This window comes from Dromiciops gliroides, chromosome 1 (assembly GCF_019393635.1).
Source record: "Dromiciops gliroides isolate mDroGli1 chromosome 1, mDroGli1.pri, whole genome shotgun sequence".
In the NCBI taxonomy this organism is placed as follows: domain Eukaryota; kingdom Metazoa; phylum Chordata; class Mammalia; order Microbiotheria; family Microbiotheriidae; genus Dromiciops; species Dromiciops gliroides.
Genome location: NC_057861.1, coordinates 445,812 through 465,452, shown reverse-complemented (window position 1 = coordinate 465,452; position 19,641 = coordinate 445,812). Strand labels below are relative to the sequence as shown.

At 42.1% G+C, this 19,641-nt stretch overlaps 1 protein-coding gene across 3 annotated transcripts in view; it reads right to left on the bottom strand.

Moving 5' to 3' along the window:
* Positions 1 to 10,262: 10,262 nt before the first annotated feature.
* The window catches only part of LOC122736260 (zinc finger protein 345-like), a 30,587-nt gene continuing 21,208 nt past the window's right edge, over positions 10,263 to 19,641 (bottom strand). For all 3 annotated transcript variants that reach the window (XM_043978394.1, XM_043978397.1, XM_043978396.1), the window contains 2 exons: positions 19,063 to 19,158; positions 10,263 to 15,245 (listed from right to left, as the gene is read on the bottom strand). In XM_043978394.1, the coding sequence (XP_043834329.1) occupies positions 13,159 to 15,245; positions 19,063 to 19,158 (2,183 nt within the window). In that variant the 3' untranslated portion in view covers positions 10,263 to 13,158. The remainder of the gene's footprint in view (positions 15,246 to 19,062; positions 19,159 to 19,641) is intronic.

Here is a 19,641-nt window from a genome sequence, read left to right as displayed (position 1 = left end):
CATAAACAGAAAATAAATACACAAAGGACATCATCTCTCTTGATCTGGTGGTCAGTCCCAAACTAAGGAAATTTCCACCGTCAAGTTGGGCCTAATTCCAGAGACGCTGTTAGAACATTTATCTGTACTTTGTGTTACACAACAGAGACCTCAGTGCTGTAAGCATCCCCAGGAATGAGGTCACTCAGGTCCTTCACTGAAACAGGACTCTTAGTCACCTTAGCAGACTACAAGATCCATGGGCTTCCTGGCACAGACCAGATCAATGGGGATGAGTCAGCCTTCCACTTAAGACACAAAGGCACTGAGATAATGGGAAGCAGTGTGGATGCTTGTCACAGACAAGATTTGGGGACGTTTTGGAATTCTGCAGAGCATATGGATCCAAGGGGAAACCATGTGCCAAACATTGTGCTAACTCCTGGAGAAACAAGGACAAAAAAGAAAGTCAGTGCCCCTAAGGGAGCCAGGCATTTTATTCTTTCTTTCTGGTCCCATAGCCTATCATAGTGCTTGGTACATATCTTGGCTTAATCAAAGTCTGACTGAACAACATTCTATAAGGGTGAGAAGCTATACACATATTGGAATGTACAAAATGAGTACATCCACCACAAAGTATATTTTTTGAACAGACCTGTGGATTTGTGCTAAAGAACTTGATCTGCTGATACAGGTAACTCCGTGCTCTGCACACTTATCCTCTGAAACTTGCTTGGGGCCTTTGAGGTGTTCAGTGACTTCTCCACACTCACAGAAATTGGAGGTGTCAGAGATGGAACTAGAATGGATTTCTCTACCTACTCTACCACACAGTCTCTGCCACAGAGAATATAGCATTCTGAGCTTTCGGGAGGCAGAGATGTAGAGCGGAATTGCTCTTTCTTAAACACAACATCCCATAGCCCTCTGTGTGTTTTCACTGGATGTCATCCATCATGCTTTCTCTTAGCTTCCTCTTCCCTATCTTCCTGGAAGCCTCAGGTCACATCCTGCCTTCCACAGTGTTAAGGACTAAAATTCTAGCTAGTCTGTCTAAAATCTCTAATGAATGGTCGCCGATAAATTATAAGCTTTAGCAAGAGTTAGACTTTTTTTTTCTTTTAAGTAAGGCAATTGGGGTTAAGTGACTTGCCCAGGGTCACACAGCTAGTAAGTGTTAAGTGTCTGAGGCCAGATTTGAACTCAGGTACTCCTGAATCCAGGGCTAGTGCTCTATCCACTGCACCATCTAGCTGCCCCAAGAGTTAGACTTTTAAGCATTTATTAAGAAGAATAAGAATTTTGTAAAGAGAGAGAGAAAGGCCTAGATTCCTCTATCTATTAAAGGGAGAGCACATTTGTAGCTCCCTTCTCCACCAGAGTCCACAGGAAAGAGTGTCAGCCAGCGCGCCAGTCTCTCCCTTCTTCCTCCCACAAGCAAACGTCACTTCCTGATGCCAAAGAAAAGATGTATGGTCTTGCCCTCAGAGACCTTCACCTTGTGGCAAAGCTTTCCTACAGTAAGTCTCCAGTAGGTGGCGTCATTCCAATCTGCTCTGTATCTATCTTTTCTGCATCTAACTAGTTTCAGGTCACCTGCCAATTATACTGTAAGATCCTTGAGGACAGGGAGAGTTTTTGCTGTTCTTTCTACTTCCTGCCCTTAACTCGTGGCTAAATGCTGGGTAAAGACTTGTGGTCTAATTCACAGAAGGCATGGGGCATACCAAGACAAAATATACAGCCTCAAGGAGATTTCATTTTCCTGGCAAATGTAATCAAAATACAGATAAATCAAAGATGATTTGTAAATGAAAAGAAAGGACTATAGGCATTGGGAAATGTGTCCAGGTAGGTCAGCTTTGAAGCCCTGTGCTCTGGGTCAAGACTTGGACTTGTAGTGAAGAATACCCAAGTTCAAATCTGGCCTCAGACACTGTGTGACCCTGTGGAAGTCACTCACCTCTCTCTGCCTCAGTTTCCTTAATTTCACAGTGGGGGTCATCATGGCACCTAACATACTATTGTTGGTAAGGATCAAATGATATCTGTAAAGCCCTTAGCACAATACCTGGCACATAGTAGGTGGTTAAAAATGCTTGTCATTTGCCCCTAACTCCTGTGAGGAAAGCTCAGGATGTTCAGAGGGGAAGGGGAGGAGGGTATGCTTTTCAAGCTTGGAGAATAGGTGGGACCTGAAGTGTCCTCAGGGTCAGTTTGACTGGGAGGCAAGGCCTCCTGATGGAGATAGGGGGGTTGTATTGAACAGATACAGAGGTAAAGAAGGTGAGGGGGATGTAGACAAACAAAAATCAGTGTAATACATATGTTAAGGGCTAAAATTCTAGCTAGTCTGTCTAAAATATCCAATGAGTGGTCGCCAATAAATTATAAGCTTTAGCAAGAGTTAGACTTTTAAGCATTTATTAAGGAGAATAAAAATTTGGTAAAGAGAGAGAGAGGCCTAAATTCCTATCTATTAAAGGGAGAGCACATTTCTAGCTCCGCTCTCCACCAGAGTCCCAAGGAAAGAGCTCGAGACTGAGCGCCAGTCTCTTCCTTCCTCCTCCCACTAGCCCGCGTCACTTCTTTTCCAAAGAAAAGACTCCTGGTCTTGCCCTCAAAGACCTTCGCTTCATGGGTGGAACTCTTCTACAGTAAGTCTCCAGCAGGTGGCGTCATTCCAATCATTACACATACATGGGAGATGAGGGGGTGCTTGAGCAGCTGTAGGGTTTCACTTTGTTATTGTTCATTACTGAAGAGGACCATGGCATCAGGATGTCTTCAAGAGAGAAGGACAAACAAGGGTCTCACCTTTTCTTCCCTGTCCTGGGGAAATTGGAGACATGACAAACCCCAATCCCATCTGTGATACCCAGACAGCCAAGCACCTTCCTCCCCCCACACACACACCCTCCCCAGTACCTCAGTTCACTTCCCAGAAGGTTTTGCAAAGAACACCCTGTTATTCTTTTCTTTCAGGTCAATGTACCCTCACCTTCCATCAGTAGCTGGAACCTCTCCTAAGTCCTGATCCATCAATAAATGTAATATGCTTATTTATCTATGCCTTTAATAATGAGATTACATGTATATGGTGCTTTAAACTTTACAAAGGGTTTTATCTCAAGCCATTGGTAGATTTTCACAAGAGCTTAATAAAAAAAGGAACAGGGCTAAGCACAAATCCATAAGTGACTTCAGTGCTGATTTCGTTTTTTTAGCTTATATATGTACAATCACATCAAACATATTTCCACATTAGTCAGGTTGTGAAAGAATTAGAACAAAATGGGAAAACCATGAAAAAGGAACACCAACAAAAGTGAAAATAATATGCCTCAATCTGCATTCACCTGCAATATTTCCTTTTCTGGATATGTATAGTATTTTCCATCATGAGTCTTTGGGTATTGTCTTGGATTATCGTATTGCTGAGAAGAGCTAAATCTATCATAGTTGCTCATTATGCAGTGTTGCTGTTCCTGTGTACAGTGTTCTGGTCTCCTCACTCCACTCAGTATCAGTTCATGCAAGTCTTTCCAGGTTTTCCTTAAATCTGCTCAGGGTCACACAGCTAGTAAGTGTCAAGTGTCTCAGGCTGGATTTGAACTGAGGTCTTCCTGAATCCAGGGCCAGTGTTTTAACCACTGAACCACCTAGCTGCCCCTAAGCCTTTCTTATAAAACTGATCCCACAAAAAGAGCTGGTATAAATATTTTTGTACATATGGGCCATTTTCCTTTTTTATGATCTCTCTGCAATAAAGACCCAGTAGTGGCATTGCCAGGTTAAAGGGTAGGCCAAGTTTTATATTGTTCTCCAGAATGGTGTTAAGGGCTAAAATTCTAGCTACTCTGTCTAAAATATCTAATGAGTGGTCACCAATAAATTATAAGCTTTAGCAAGAGTTAGGCTTTTAAGCATTTATTAGGGAGAATAAGAATTTGGTAAAGAGAGAGAGAAAGGCCTACATTCATCTATCTATTAAAGGGAGAGCACATTTCTAGCTCCCTTCTCCACCAGAGTCCCCAGGAAAGAGCATGAGACCAAGCGCCAGTCTCTTCCTTCTTCCTCCCACTAGCCAACGTCCCTTCCTGACGCCAAAGAAAAGACTCCTGGTCTTGCCCTCAAAGACCTTCACTTCATGGGCGGAACTCTTCTATAGTAAGTCTCCAGCAGGTGGCGTCATTCCAATCATTACAGTTCCCCGCTTTGTTTCCTCAAGAAACAGTATGTTTCCTTGATGAAACAGTCAAAAATAACAGAATATAATAACCTATGCTAACTAACAATATGTTAATAACAATATAGAAAAAGGAGAGAGGAAAGTTATGTCCAGAGGGGTGATTTTTTGTCCTCATGAACCGACGCTTTGACATTGGTCTTGCAAAGGGAGGGCCTCTGCAGAGAATACATGTTACAGATGGTGTATATTATAACAGAAAGAGAAAAAAACAACAAAAACAACAAATCAAAACTGTTCATTTAAAGTCTCTGAAAGTCTTTTCTCAGATGTCCTCTAGGTGTAGTTGTGGAATGGAAGTCTTTTCAGGGGTTGATGTGTGGATGCTGGTAATCAGCCAGGAAAATTTCCTACAAAATTGAGCTTAACACAACTTTAAAATAGCTTTGTCAATAATCAAATCAAACAATGAAAGTTCTCAAAAACATGTGTCAGGTAATTCAGAATCTTAGTTGTTACACATGAAACATAATAAAACAAAAATTGAAACATTCTTTAAAATTACAATATTACTATAGTCCCCCCCCCCTTATGGAGAGTAATTGAGAAGACAATTGCTGTGATATTAATTTTTAAAAATAATTTTTATCTTTGTTTCATCACTTTTTGCATCATCTGCCTAATTATCCTCATGCCATTATGAGAAATTTAAAAATCTAATATAATCGGTACACCTGAGATAATTATGGGGGTTACCATAAAAGAACAGAGAAATGATGGGATATGAGCATTCCCACACTTGAGCAATATGTACTGCCCATACAGTATGCCAGGCTTAAAATAGATGGATGGAATATATGTCCATGCCACTGAATATATTGGAGGAAACTGAGTCAGACTTAATCAGATGCATGGGATTCAGATGTCCATGGCATCAGGCATATAGGAGGGGCCAGGTGTAGAAATGAGATGGGTGGGATGAATACTTCCAGCCATCTGTACAATATTGTGGGGAAAAAGAGAATAAAATATTAAACCAAGAGAATCCAACCTCAACATTTGTCAAAAGCCATTCCCTCGGCCATACCTTAACTTCATGCATGTCTCCCCTCATGTGACAGTTCAGTGTCTGCTCTTGCATGTATTCCTCTTGTGATTGGATGGCATCTTGGCCAACTGGCATCTGATAACTCAGAATAAAGGCAATTAATGTCTTAAATGATAAGTTCCCATAATTCAAGTCTCATATGGATTTAAAAATTGAGGATAATAAATGATTGCAAAAAATACGAATACATCTTGGACTCAGAATATAACATATAATTATGCAACAATTTCAAATAATAACTTTTTTTTTACTTAGTATACAATTACTTTTGTGAACAATCTGAACATATTTAAATACAAGTTAAAGCACAACACAATCCTAAAGAAAACTTTTTTTGAAAAAAGAAAACTTTTACAAACATTCCCCTTTTTTTTTTAATATGCTTATCAAAAATAATACTTCTATTGAGGGGGTGCCCATCCATTGGGGAATGGCTGGACAAGTTGTGGTATATGAATACAATGGAATACTATTGTGCTATAAGCAACGATGAGCAGGAGGAGTTCAGAGAAACCTGGAGGTTCTTGCGTGAGCTGATGATGAGTGAGATGAGCAGAACCAGAAGAACATTGTACACAGTATCATCAACATTGAGTGTTGATCTACTGTGATGGACTATATTCTTCTCACCAATGCAATGGTACAGAAGAGTTCCAGGGAACTCGTGATAGAAGAGGATCTCCAAATCCAAGGGAAAAAAAAAAAAACTGTGGAGTATAGATGCTGATTGAACCATACTATTTCTTTTGTTTTTGATGCTTTTTTTTTTCAATTTTGAGGTTTTTCATCATTGCTCTGATTTTTTCTCTTATAACATGACTAATGCAGAAATAGGATTAATGTTATTATGTGTATATATATATATATATAACCTATATCAGATTACCTGCTGTCTAGGGGAGGGGGGAGGGAGGGGAGGCAGGGAGAAAAATCTGAAGTTGGAAAGCTTGTATAAACAAAAGTTGAGAACTATCTTTACATGTAATGGAAAAAAATAAAATACTTTATTAATTAAAAAAAAATACTTCTAGAATCAATTTACACTTGCCATGGCAACCAATTTGCCAAAGAAATGCTTTAAAGAGTTTGATCAAATAATCAGTTGAGAGAAAAAAAAATAGCAAAAACAAACAACTCAGAATATGGGAGCACAATACTCCTAGAATTAACATTGTATTATGAAATCAAAACCATATTTCAAAATTAGATAGATGAATGAATAGAAGAAAATACATGTGGAATAATAAAAGACAATGAAATTCAAACTAGGGAAATCTAAATGAATATGAACTTAATAAGAGTCTTATAAAATATAAACTTGATCACATGACTATAAAAAGCTTTTACAAATACTCTCCTTGTTTTAAAAACTAAGCATAAGACACAATCTCAAAAGCATGAAAATCTCTATGAAAATAAACCCATACCATTAATTCCAAAATGTAGATGTAATAGCATAGAAATCCTATGTAACCTCTTAACTGATACTATTACTCTGAGTGAATTCAGAACACTTTTGATTCCGATTTCTAAAATCCCCAATACTCATTCTAAGGTTGTCTCAGAAGCACAGCCAGGCTGGGGAAGGGCTGAGCCTGAAGCTGCAAATGTAGTTAGAGAAAGTTGAGCATGCGCATCAGATCTCTGGACTTCCCAGGCAGGGGAAGCAATGGGCTTGGCCATGGGAGGAGTAGAGGGTGGGGTCTGGAGAGGAGGGGAGGGACCAGCGCAATTTGAATGAGACTTGATTTTGAACTCAGGCCTGGATTCCTCCTCCCCCACTTGGCCTCCAGGCGCTAGGGGATTAAAAGCTTCTAAAGGGTGGGTCCTTGCCTCCAGGCATGCAAAATTAAAGCAACAATTAGTGTTAGGACTGGGAAAAGCACAGGAATCTCTTCAGGTTTCTCTGAATAAGCATGGTTGGGAGAGAGGGAGTACTTTGCTGGCTCTTCTAACAAAAAGAAAAAGAAAAATAGAAAATCCACAAAAACAAAGCATTAACATGATCTTATCCCCCATTTGTCTGGTTAAACAGACTAAAATAAAAAATAGGGTAATTAGGGAGTTTAAAAGGTCCATTTGAAAACATTTTAAGGGAAAACACCCTGCAATTCAGCAGTACTTTGGATTTAAGGGGATAGGGTAGGGGAAATTTCTTACCCAACCAGAAGATCAGAAGACTGAGGTTTAGCTTTCCTCTTCATGGTCACCATCTGTTAAGGGCTAAAATTCTAGCTAGTCTGTCTAAAATATCCAATGAGTGGTCGCCAATAAATTATAAGCTTTAGCAAGAGTTAGGCTTTTAAGCATTTATTAAGGAGAATAAGAATTTGGTAAAGAGAGAGAAAGGCCTACATTCATCTATCTATTAAAGGGAGAGCACATTTCTAGCTTCCTTCTCTGCCAGAGTCTCCAGGAAAGAGTGCGAGACCGAGCCCCAGTCTCTTCCTTCTTCCTCCCATTAGCCAGCCTCACTTACGCCAAAGAAAAGACTCCTGGTCTTGCCCTCAAAGACCTTCGCTTCATGGGAGGAACTCTTCTACATTAAGTCACCAGCAGGTGGCGTCATTCCAATCGTTAGAATGGTTGAATCACATATTCTCCAACACTTATCAGTTTCCTTTTTTTGTCATATAAGCCAATCTGACAGGTGTCAGGTGGTACCTTACAGTAGTTTGGGTTTGCATTTTTCTTATCAATAGTGATTTAGGATCTTACAGTGTAATAGTCAGGCAACCTGAAACTAGTTAGATAGAGAAAAGATAGATACAGAACAGAGGGAAGACCAGCCCCTGAATGTGCCTGGAAAACCTGCCTATGGAGAGCAGGATGTGACCTGGGGCATTCAGGAAGACAGGAAAGGGGAAGCTGAGAGAAAGCAGTAAAGACAGCAGTAAACACATGTAGGAGGACCATGGGATGTTGTGTTTGAGAATAGAAATGTGCAAGTATTGTCTAAGACATGACTTGTGGTGGAAGGTCTTTTCATATTCAGTGCATTCATAGGGTTTCTCTGCAGTATGAACTCTGTTGTGATCATTAAGAGTACATTTCTGGGAGAAGGCCTTCCCACATACACTGCACTGATGAGGTTTTATTTCTGGGTGAGTACTCCGGTGCTGAGCAAGGTTGGAGCTGAATCAGAATGTCCTCCTACATTCACTGCATTCATAGGGTCTCTCTCCAGTGTGAGTTCTCTGATGTCAAGTCAGTGTCGTACTATGGGGAAGGGCTTTCCCACCATCACGGCATTTAAGATGTTTTTCTCCAGTGTGAATCTTACAAGATCTTCTAAGATCTTTCTTCTGATGGAAGGACTTGCCATACTTACTACATTTGAAAGGTTTCCCTCCATGAATTCTATAGTGCTGTGTGAGATTTCCTGACCACTGACAGACAAGGTGGAGACAACACTGTCCTCACAACCACCTTGGGAAGACCAGGCTTCTTCCTTCCTACTGTATAAATGATCAAACTGAGGCCAGGAAAGGTTTCCTGGATTGCTCAGGGTCACACACACAGGATCAGAGCTGGGGCTCCCATCCCTGTCTCCAGACCCTGACCAAGGTCTCTCCACCAGACCATGAGGCCTCCTACTCAACAGCTCAGGGTCCCCAGTGCCAGTCTTCTCCCAGAGGCCCCAGAACCCAGCAACAGGCCTTTGTTAAGGGCCATCTCTGTGCCAGGCACTGGGGTCCATGGTGGGGGGATGCAGAGGAAAAGCCCCAACAGTCCTCAGGGGGCCAGCAAGGCACCAGCAGCTGAGGGGCCAGGAGTGGGCCCCTGTAAAAGGCTGGGCTTGAGCTGAGCCTGGAAGCAATAAGCCAGTGACTGCAGGAGGGACAAGGGGAGGGGAAAAGAGCATTGCAGGCAGGGAGGAGAGATGGGGGGTCAGGTGTGAGTCAGAGCAAACAGGCCAGGCTGGCTGGAGCACAGGAGGCATGGAGGAGGTTAAGCCACAAGACAAGGGGAAGGCAGGAAGTGCTCAGTGTATGCAGAGCATTGAATGCCAAAGGAGGGTTTTATCTCTGATCCTGGAGGGAATAAGGGAGGTAGAGCTGACATGGGGGAGAAAAGCCACAAAATTTCCTGAGCTCTCCCCAGTTTTCCTCAGAAACAAGTTTAAATCAAGCATTTGGGTAAATTCTGAGGCTATAGAAACAAAACAAAACCAAACCTGTGTGAAACAATTTTCCAGCCCAAGAACACACAGAAAAGTCTGCAGGAAACACTGAACTCACTTGGTTAAAAGGAGAGTGCAGACTAGCACAGGCAGTTTCTGGGAAGCCAGTGGAAGCCTCTGTATGCCAGCACACATGATCAACTGGGGCCCCAAGGTCCTACCTGGCTCAGCAGGCCAACTGCCAGCCCCAGAATCCATGGCATAACAGGGAAAAGTAGGCCAGGCCACCCCAGTGCAGTCAACAACTTGGCACAAAAGCCAGTGACCAGCTCTCTCACCCCCAGTTTGAGAAGCATGAGACGGTGCTCCCTGTACTCCAGGAGCAGAGTACAACTTTAAAAATCACAAAATAGGCTGGAAAATAAGCAAAAAAGAAAAAACCCTGACCATAGAAAGCTACTATGACAACGGGGAGTATCAACACAAACTCAGTAGAGGACAACAATATCAAAACAGAAACAAGAATAATGAAGTAAGCAGAAGCAAGAGAGCATTGTGCACAGAGACAGCAATATTGTTTGATGAAGAATTGTGAAAACCTTGACTATTCTCAACAATACAATGATTCAAGACAATCCCTAAGGAGTATCAATAAACATACTATCCTCTTCCAAAGAGGGAACTGACATTGATGGGACACAGATTGAAGCTATTTTTCACTTTCTTTCTCTTTTTTTCAAGTTTCCTCATACAAAATGACTAATAGGGTAATATTTTTACATAATCATACAGTAGAACACATCTGATTGCTTACTGCTTCAGGGAGGGGCAGGGGAGGGAGGGAAGGATAAAAAATGGAACCCAAAATTATAAATAAAATTTTTTATTACATTAAAAAAGTAAAGTGTCCTGAAACCAAATGTTAAATGAGTGTTGTAGTTTATTATAGATTTTTCTGTACCTATTGATATTAAATAATAACAATATCTACATGAGGTATAAAAGATCACTGAAGAAAATGATTCCTTAAAAATTAGAATTGGGCAAATATAAATCAATGACTCTACTCAAGTATCAATCAAACAAAATCAGAAGAATGAAAAACATAGAAGAAAATGTGAAATTCCTTGTTGGAAAAACAATTGACATTGAAAATAGAACCAGAACAGCTTATTTAAGAATTATCAAACTACCTGAAAGCCATAATCAAAAAAAGAACCAGGACAGCATCTTTGAAGAAATTATGAAGGAAAACTGCCCTAACATCCTAGAACCAGGAGCTAAAACAGTAGTTATTCCCTCCACATCGAGACTTTATGCATATTGGTTTTCATATATATCATGAGTCAACTTAAAAAATTAAATGGCAATTTGGGGGGAGTTTTTGGAAACTGTAGACAACACACAGGCCAGCAGAGAAAACAGAAAAATTTAGAAACTCAGAAATGCATAAAATATATGTATAGTATTATACAATATAAACATTTTATCTTTTTATATCATAATAATTCAGACTTCTCTGGTATGATGAGAGGCCTAAAAATTCTACTTGGTTTTTCTAGCTTGAGGGGGTGCCACAACCCTAAATGCCAAGGTCTGAAAGGGATAACTGTCATTGAAAGGCTCCACCAATTTCTTCCTAAAAGGGGCAGGTAGGTGGCTCAGTGGATAGAGCACTGGCCCTGGATTCAGGAGGACCTGAGTTCAAATCCGGCCAAATCCTTTGTCATACCAAGGAGATTGGTCCTTCAGCCTGGAGTGCCATGGTAGACAGGGCCCAGGCTCAGCCCCCCAAGGGGGGTGTTCTAGCCCAAGCAAAATAGCCCACCTACTCTTGTCTCCCAGACCCTTCTTACTTCCAACTGATCTGGAACAAGGGTTGAAAGGGTCCTCAGAGGTCATCCACTCCAACTCCCTCATTTTACAAATGAGGGAACTGAGGCCCAGCAAAGTTAACATAAACATCCATGGTGCTACTGCAATAAGTGACAGATGCAGCCAAAGAAATTACAGAGCTCTTATCTAGATAACCTTTGAACCCAGGGCCTCACCCTGCAGAGCCTGTGCTCTTTCCACTATAGCGCCTTCTTCCTCCTATAATCCCGAGCTCTACTCTCCCCTCAATTCATGGATCATCTCTTATTCAGGCCTTTCCAGAAACAGCAGATCTGTCTCTGTTGGCTTCTCTGTGGTGTTCAGCATTCACTGAGAAGGGGTGCGACCAGGGGGAAATGGTCACAATCAGGATAGCTCAGTTACAAGCAGCCCCCATCCCCCTTTCCGGTCTCTGCAAATAATCAGCAATGGGCACAAAAGACTCTCTTGCATCATTTCAACTTAAAATATAAAATCTAATTTAAAAGATCCTGTAAATACAAGCCAGATTTCTAAGTAAAAGACAACACAAGGGGGCAGCTAGGTGGAGCAGTGTATAGAGCACTGGCCCTGGAGTCAGGAGTACCCGAGTTCAAATCCAGCCTCAGAAACTTAACACTTACTAGCTGTGTGACCCTGGGCAAGTCACTTAACCCCAATTGCCTCACTAAAATAAATAAATAAATAAACAAACAAACAAACAAACAAACAAACAAATAAATAAATAAATAAAAGACAACACAAGCCTCTGTACTGGGAGCCATCCCCTTGCTTCACCCACAGTCCTGCCCTGCCTCTAGCACCATAAGAGAGTGGGAGTTAAAGAGCAGATTTGCATGAAGGGTTGGGGGAGGAATATGGGAGATAAGAGAGACCTGGCAGGCCCAGCTCCAGCTCAGGGGCCTCAGGGAGCACAGCTGGGGGAGGGGGGGGCAGGGGTCTCCACCATGGCCTGGACTCCCCTCCTGCTCAGCCTCCTCACTCACTGCCCAGGTGCCAGCCTGAGGGGTCTCAGAGGAAGGGGCTCCCAGGGCCCAGAGGGGAGAGGTGGGGGGTCCCTGGCCCCTGACTCACAGCTCTCCCTCTCTGTCCTTCTAGGTGCTTGGGCCCAGCATGTGCTGACTCAGACAGCATCAGTGTCAGGGTCTCTGGGTCAGTCAGCCACAGTCTCCTGCACCAGAAGCAGTGGCAGCATTGGAATGGACAGTTTGCAGTGGGACCAACAGCACCAGGGCCAGGCCCCCAAGCTCACCATCTATAGCCCTAATGGCTGACCCTGGGGGTTCCAGAGAGATTCTCTGGCTCTAGTGACTCTGCCTCCCTGACCATCTCTGGTCTGCAGCCTGAGGATGAGGCTCATTAGGACTGGCCATCTAATGACTATAATCATGACCCCCACATACACAGTGGCCAAGGCTTGTACAGAAGTGAGACTAAAACCCCTGAGCTTCCTTGGTCTGGTCCTTCACTGACCCAGTCAGCACCAGGGTCTGAGAGCTGCTCCGTGTCCTGGTGTCCTGGGGGCATGTGAAAGCCTTTCCACAAGGATTACATCCATAATTACTGGAGAGAACAGTGTGGAATCTCTGATGTTTATCAAGACAGGAGCTGTGTGTGAAAGTCTTTCCACACTGTTTACATAAATAAGGTTTCTCTCCAAGGTGGATTCTCTGATGTGCAGCAACATCAGAATGCTCTCTGAAAGCCTTTCCACACTGATTATATTCATAAGTTTTCTCTCCTGTATGGAATCTCTGATTGGAGCTGTGGGTGAAAGTCTTTGTACACTGTTTACATTCATAAGGTTTCTCTCCAGTGTGGATTTTCTCATGCTTAGCAAGATGTGAGCATTGTGTGAAAGTCTTTCCACACTGATTACATTCATAAGGCTTTTCTCCAGTGTGGATTCTCTGATGTGCAGCAAGACTGGAGCTTTGTGTGAGTCTTTTCACACTGTTTACATTCATAAGGCTTCTCTCCAGTGTGGATTCTCTGATGTGCAGCAAGATTGGAGCTGCGTGTGAAAGTCTTTCCACACTGTTTACATTCATAAGGTTTCTCTCCTGTGTGGATTCTCTGATGTTCAATAAGACTGGAGCTGTGTATGAAAGCCTTTCCACACTGATTACATCCATAAGGTTTCTCTCCAGTGTGGATTTTCTTATGTGCAGCAAGACTGGAGCTTTGTCTGAAAGTCTTTCCACACTGTTTACATTGATAAGGCTTCTCTCCAGTGTGGATTCTCTGATGTTCAGCAAGATGGGAGCTGTATATGAAAGCCTTTCCACACTGATTACATTCATAAGGTTTCTCTCCTGTGTGGATTCTCTGATGTGCAGCAAGGTAGGAGCTTTGTGTGAAAGTTTTTCCACACTGTTTACATTCATAAGGTTTCTCTCCAGTGTGGATTTTCTCATGCTTAGCAAGATGGGAGCTCTTTTTGAAAGTCTTTCCACACTGATTACATTCATAAGGTTTCTCTCCAGTGTGGATTCTCTGATGTTCAGCAAGATGGGAGCTGTATATGAAAGCCTTTCCACACTGATTACATCCATAAGGTTTCTCGCCAGTGTGGATTTTCTGATGTGCAGCAAGACTGGAGCTGTGGGTGAAAGTCTTTGTACACTGTTTACATTCATAAGGTTTCTCTCCAGTGTGGATTTTCTCATGCTTAGCAAGATGGGAGCTGTGTTTGAAAGACTTTCCACACTGATTACATTCATAAGGTTTCTCTCCAGTGTGGATTTTCTCATGCTTAGCAAGATGGGAGCTGTGTGTGAAAGCCTTTCCACACTGATTACATTCATAAGGTTTCTCTCCTGTGTGGATTCTCTGATGTGCAGCAAGACTGGAGCTGTGTCTGAACGTCTTTCCACACTGTTTACATTCATAAGGTTTCTCTCCAGTGTGGATTTTCTCATGCTTAACAAGATTGGAGCTGTGTGTGAAAGTCTTTCCACACTGTTTACATTCATAAGGCTTCTCTCCAGTGTGGATTCTCTGATGTGCAGCAAGATTGAAGCTGTGTATGAAAGCCTTTCCACACTGTTTACATTCATAAGGCTTCTCTCCAGTGTGGATTCTCTGATGTGCAACAAGATGGGAGCTTTGTGTGAAAGTATTTCCACACTGATTACATTCATAAGGTTTCTCTCCAGTGTGGATTCTCTGATGTGCAGCAAGATTGGAGCTGTGTATGAAAGCCTTTCCACACTGTTTACATTCATAAGGCTTCTCTCCAGTGTGGATTCTCTGATGTGCACCAAGACTGGAGCTGTGTGTGAAAGCCTTTCCACACTGATTACATTTATAAAACTTTTTTCCATTGTGAATATTCTGATGCCTGATAAGATCTGAGTTCCATGTTAAGGCCTTTCCACAGTCATAAACTGCATATCTTTTCATTCCATGGTAAATTTGAGAATGGCAAGGAAGAGATGAGTGTTGGGATGTGGTTGCTTTAAATTCATTATATTCAACACCCTCCTTTCTAACGTGAATTTTCTGAAGACTAATGAGTTTAGAGTTCTGACTGAAGGCTTTCTCACCTTTGTTACTTCCACAAAGCATTTCTCCTGTATTACTTTTCTGATAGCCAATGAGATCAGAATTCAAATTCAGCACCATTTCCAGATGATTCCCTTGACATATTTGCATTTCATGTGACTTCTCTTGAGACTGAAAAGGCTCCACTTGTTTAGGAAACCATTCATGATCTTCAGTGTCCTGAAAAGACTCATTCCATGAAGTCACTCCCTTACTGTGATTTAGGACTGAGGACTCTATGAATCCCTTTCCAATTTCACCAAACTCATAGATTGTCTTAGGATTTTTCTCCATCTTGGTAGGAGAGTCACAGATTTCTCTTGTGTTGTCACAGGCACCATCACTCTCAAATCTATGTTGGCCAAATTCTTCCACAAAAATGTTCACCTTTGTAGCCTTCACCTCAAGCTGGGTCTCTCTACCTGAAGAAAACAATTATGTATTAATAGAAAGACACATACACATAAATATATATTCTTTTCCCTAGTGGCATAATGTAAACTGATGCATATTCTATTTCCTCAGTCAAAATGAAGAATGTTCACATTAAAAGAGGCACAAACAATCTTTGGAAACACCTAAAAGATGGCTTATTTTATTTTAGGAGTGTTTTTTTCCAATTTCATGTAAAGATAGCTTTCAACATTCATTTCCCATAAGATTTTAAGTTTCCAAATGTTTCTCCCTCCCTTCTTTTCCCTGCCCCTCTCCAGGATGGCAAGCAATCTGATATTGCTTATACATGTGGAACCATGTATATACATTTCTACATTTGTCATATTGTGAAAGAAAGGGAAAAACTTAAAGAAAAAAACAGAGTCTCCAAGCCAAAAGAAAGTAGGTTTATTGAGAGAGGGATCCTGCCTCACAATAAAGCTGCTATCACATCTAAGACCTGTGGGGGCCAAATTTAATATAGGGAGAGTTAATTGAGTGGCTCACCATAATAACGGCATCCTGGAAATAATGAGGTACCTCTAGTTCCAAAGCTCCCTCCCCTCTAAGCTCCCTTTTTAGATATTTCTCCCAGGCCAATAAGAAAGGAGCCTAATAGTCTCTTTTCCCCAAATGAATCAGATTTTACTAATGGGAATAAAATAAACAGCAAAGGTGAAATTAATAAAATCAAAGCCAAGGGAATAGTGAAAAAGAAATACAGCTAATCCCCCTAACTCTAACCTTAGTCTATACAATCCCCAAAATTGCTTCCAGTTCAGCTAATTCAAAAGAGCAGGGCTTGTATGTTAACTCACCACCTGGGGTCCATAGCTTCAATGGTAAAACACCTTTGCAGCCAGTACCTACAGGACTCATCTGCTCCTGCGGCTCACACAACCCAAAAATAAATGACTCTGGAAGATCCTGAGCTCCCCTCAGCGAGCGTTTACTCTCCCTCCCCCAAAAGGGGAGGTCCTTCAGAACTGCCTGTGGAGAGTGGTTTCTCCTGCAGACATCAGCAGCACACATCACTCAGGACAGGACAGGTGTGGCCCCTCCCAATCAGTCTGCCAAATACCAATAATCTTACCATAGACCCAAATAACCCAAGCCTCAGGATTTAGGGATATTTATACACAATGGCTCCTTCCACTATTTAACATAATCCAAGGGGTACAAATACAGTAAGGATGGAATAGGAAGAAAGAAACCATCAGTCAGACACTAGCATAGTCCCTTGCCATTCTATATATCCTACTTAAAATAATCTTATTACTACTTAGCAGGCTCATGTAACATAAGAAGCCATCTACTGGACTGTGTCTTTCCCATCTTGCATGCAGCCTCTCTGGCCTATATCAAGACTTTCTACCATATTGGTTAAGCTTGGCTTTTCAACTTGTATCCAGCTCTGACTGGTCCCTTATACCTCAGAAGTTACTTTTAGGTGTCTGACCTTTATGTTGATTGGTGGGTATACCTAACCACTGTTAAGGCTAAAATTCTAGCTAGTTTGTCTAAAATATCTAATGAGTGGTCACCAATAAATTATAAGCTTTAGCAAGAGTTAGACTTTTAAGCATTTATTAAGGAGAATAAGAATTTGGTAAAGAGAGAAGAAAAGGCCTAGATTCCTATCTATTAAAGGGAGAACGCATTTCTAGCTCCCTTCTCCACCAGTGTCCTCAGGAAAAGACCCAGTCAGAGTGCCAGGCTCTTCCTTCTTCCTTCCACTAACAAACATCACTTCCTGATGCCAAAGAAAAGACTGATGTCCTTGCCCTCAAAGACCTTCACCTCATGGGTGGAGCTCTTCTGCACCACAATTGAAGTCAGGCAATTGAATCTTTGCTTAAGCTTGTAGAGTAGGCAAGTTTGCATTTGCCTTAGCTCCTGGATCCAGGGCTGGTGCATTGTCCACTGTATGACCTAGCAGACCCATGATGACATTTTAAAAATAAGCTTGAGGGGTAAGAGAAATTCACTGGAGGAAAAGGAGAGGTGGAAGGGTGTAAAAAAGCTAACATAGGGGCAGCTAGGTGGCACAGTGGATAGAGCACTGGCCCTGGAGTCAGGAGTAGAAGAACTGTGAATGACTTAACCATTCTCAGCAATGCAATGATCCAAAACGATCCCAAAGGACTGACTAATGATGAGGCATACTCTCCACCTCCAAAGATAGAACTGATAGTGAGTGAACACAGACTGAAGCAGGTTACATTTAACTCTTTCATTTTTTTTGTTTTGAGTTTTCTTATACAAAATGGCTAATATGGTAATGTTTTACATAATTGCACACGGATAACATATATCCGATTGCTTTCTCCCTCTGGAAAGGGGTAAGGAAAAAGGGGTAGGGATGGAGGGGTACCATTTGGAACTCAAAACATTCAATAAAATGTCTATTCCAAATTATTTAATGGCATTTTATGCAGGAAAAACCTGCCAAGGTTTGTTTCCAATATGTAGAGATGCATGTTTGAAGCATTAATATGGTTCATTGTGTAGTGATGCCCAATGATCATCGTTAGGCATAAAATGATGCTATTTAAAGGGAAAAGACTTTTGCTCGCCATCGATGCTCCAAGTCTCTCACCAATCCACGTAATCCCCCACCCACTGTCACATTCATCTACTCCAGGACACCTCTGATCCTGTCACTGCCCACTCAATAAAGCCTCTTTCTCTCGACTCCCTATTACCAGGATCAAATAGAAAGTCCTCTGCTTGGCTGTGAAAGCCCTTGATGATCAGCCCCTCTCCTCCCTTCCCAGTCCTTGTTCACCTTCCTTTCCCTCCACATGTGTGAGAATCAGTGGTACAGGTTTCTTTGTTTCTGAGCCCCAGTTTCCTCTTCTGTAATACAGGGGAGCAGGTCAAACTCCTTGGCCTTTAAGTAGCCTTGTAGTGATAGAACTTTGGTGCTATAAGAAGTCATCCTTTTGAGCTTTGAGGCATAGAACACTCCTGAAAGCCTCTAAAATGGGCAACATCTCCTGACTCCATGTTCTCTCTGGCTGCCCCGAGGTGCTGCCTAAAATTCCTCCTTCGACTGTAAGGCTTCTCCAATCTTCCTTACCCTTGCAGCCTTCCCTCTCTCCATTAGCTCCAATTTATCCTGAATATAGTGGGTTTGTAGATGATTGTTTACATGTTGGCTTCCACATTAGACTGAACTCCTTGAGAGCAAGGCTTATCCTTTGCCATTCTTGGTATTCCTGGTGCTTAGCATAGTGTCTGGAACAGACTAGGTGCTTAATGTTTATTGACTGGAATAAAGACTAGGAAAGAGGAGCAGCTAGATGGTGCAGTGGTTAAAGCACTGGCCCTAGATTCAGGAGTACCTGAGTTCAAATCAGGCCTCAGACACTTGACACTTACTAGCTGTGTGACCCTGGGCAAGTCACTTAACCCTCATTGCCTGCAAAAAACAAAACAAAACAAACAAACAAACAAAAAGACTAGGAAAGAATTCATCTTGGACACCCTCAGCCCACTTTAGAGGCTTTCAGGAGAGTTCTATGCCTCAAACCTCAAAAGGATGACTTTTTGTAGAATCAAAGTTTTATCTCTACAAGGCTACTGAAAGGCCAAGGAGTCTGACCTGCTCCCCTGTATTACAGAAGAGGAAACTGGGGCTCAGAGGATCAGTCACTTGCCTAGGATCCCACTGATGAAATGTGTCTAAAAACAAATTCCAAATCAGACCTTCCTGCCCTCAAGTCTAGCCCTCCCTTGACCACAACACTTAGAGACCTCTCATGATAACAGCCCTCAGACACATGCTTTTACGTCACTCACTTGGGCAGGAGTTCCTTGGACCTTTTTGTTCTGCCATCCCTGCTAGTTCCCCTTCCTGGAAAGGGGAGCTCAAATCTTCTCTTGAAACTGGAATTCCTGGGAATATAGAATAAGGAAGGGATGAGGATAGAGAGAAATATACAAGTTACTCCTCTTTAGGGAAAGGAGACATGGAAGCAAAGATGACAGGCTGTTTCCCATGGTATTGAATGCTGGGATCTTTGGAGGTGGGCAGACATCACACAGCCCATTTGGAATCAGAAACCTTCACCTTTATTCACCTCTTTCCCAGAAGGATGGGCACACAGTGCCTACCTTCCAGTACCTAGAAATTGGAGGCTGCTGGTAGTGCAGTGGTACCAGGCCTGGGCCTGGAGTCAGAAAGACCATTTCAAACCAGTGTCAGACACATGGTAGCTATGCCCTCCTGGACAATTTACATAACCTCTGCTTGCCTCAGTTCCCTCAACTATGAAATGGGGATGACAATGGTAGGAAAATCATAGGGATGTTGTGAAGATTAAATGAGAATAAGTAGAATACACTTTGTCTAGTGCTGGATATAAAGCCAGTATGTAT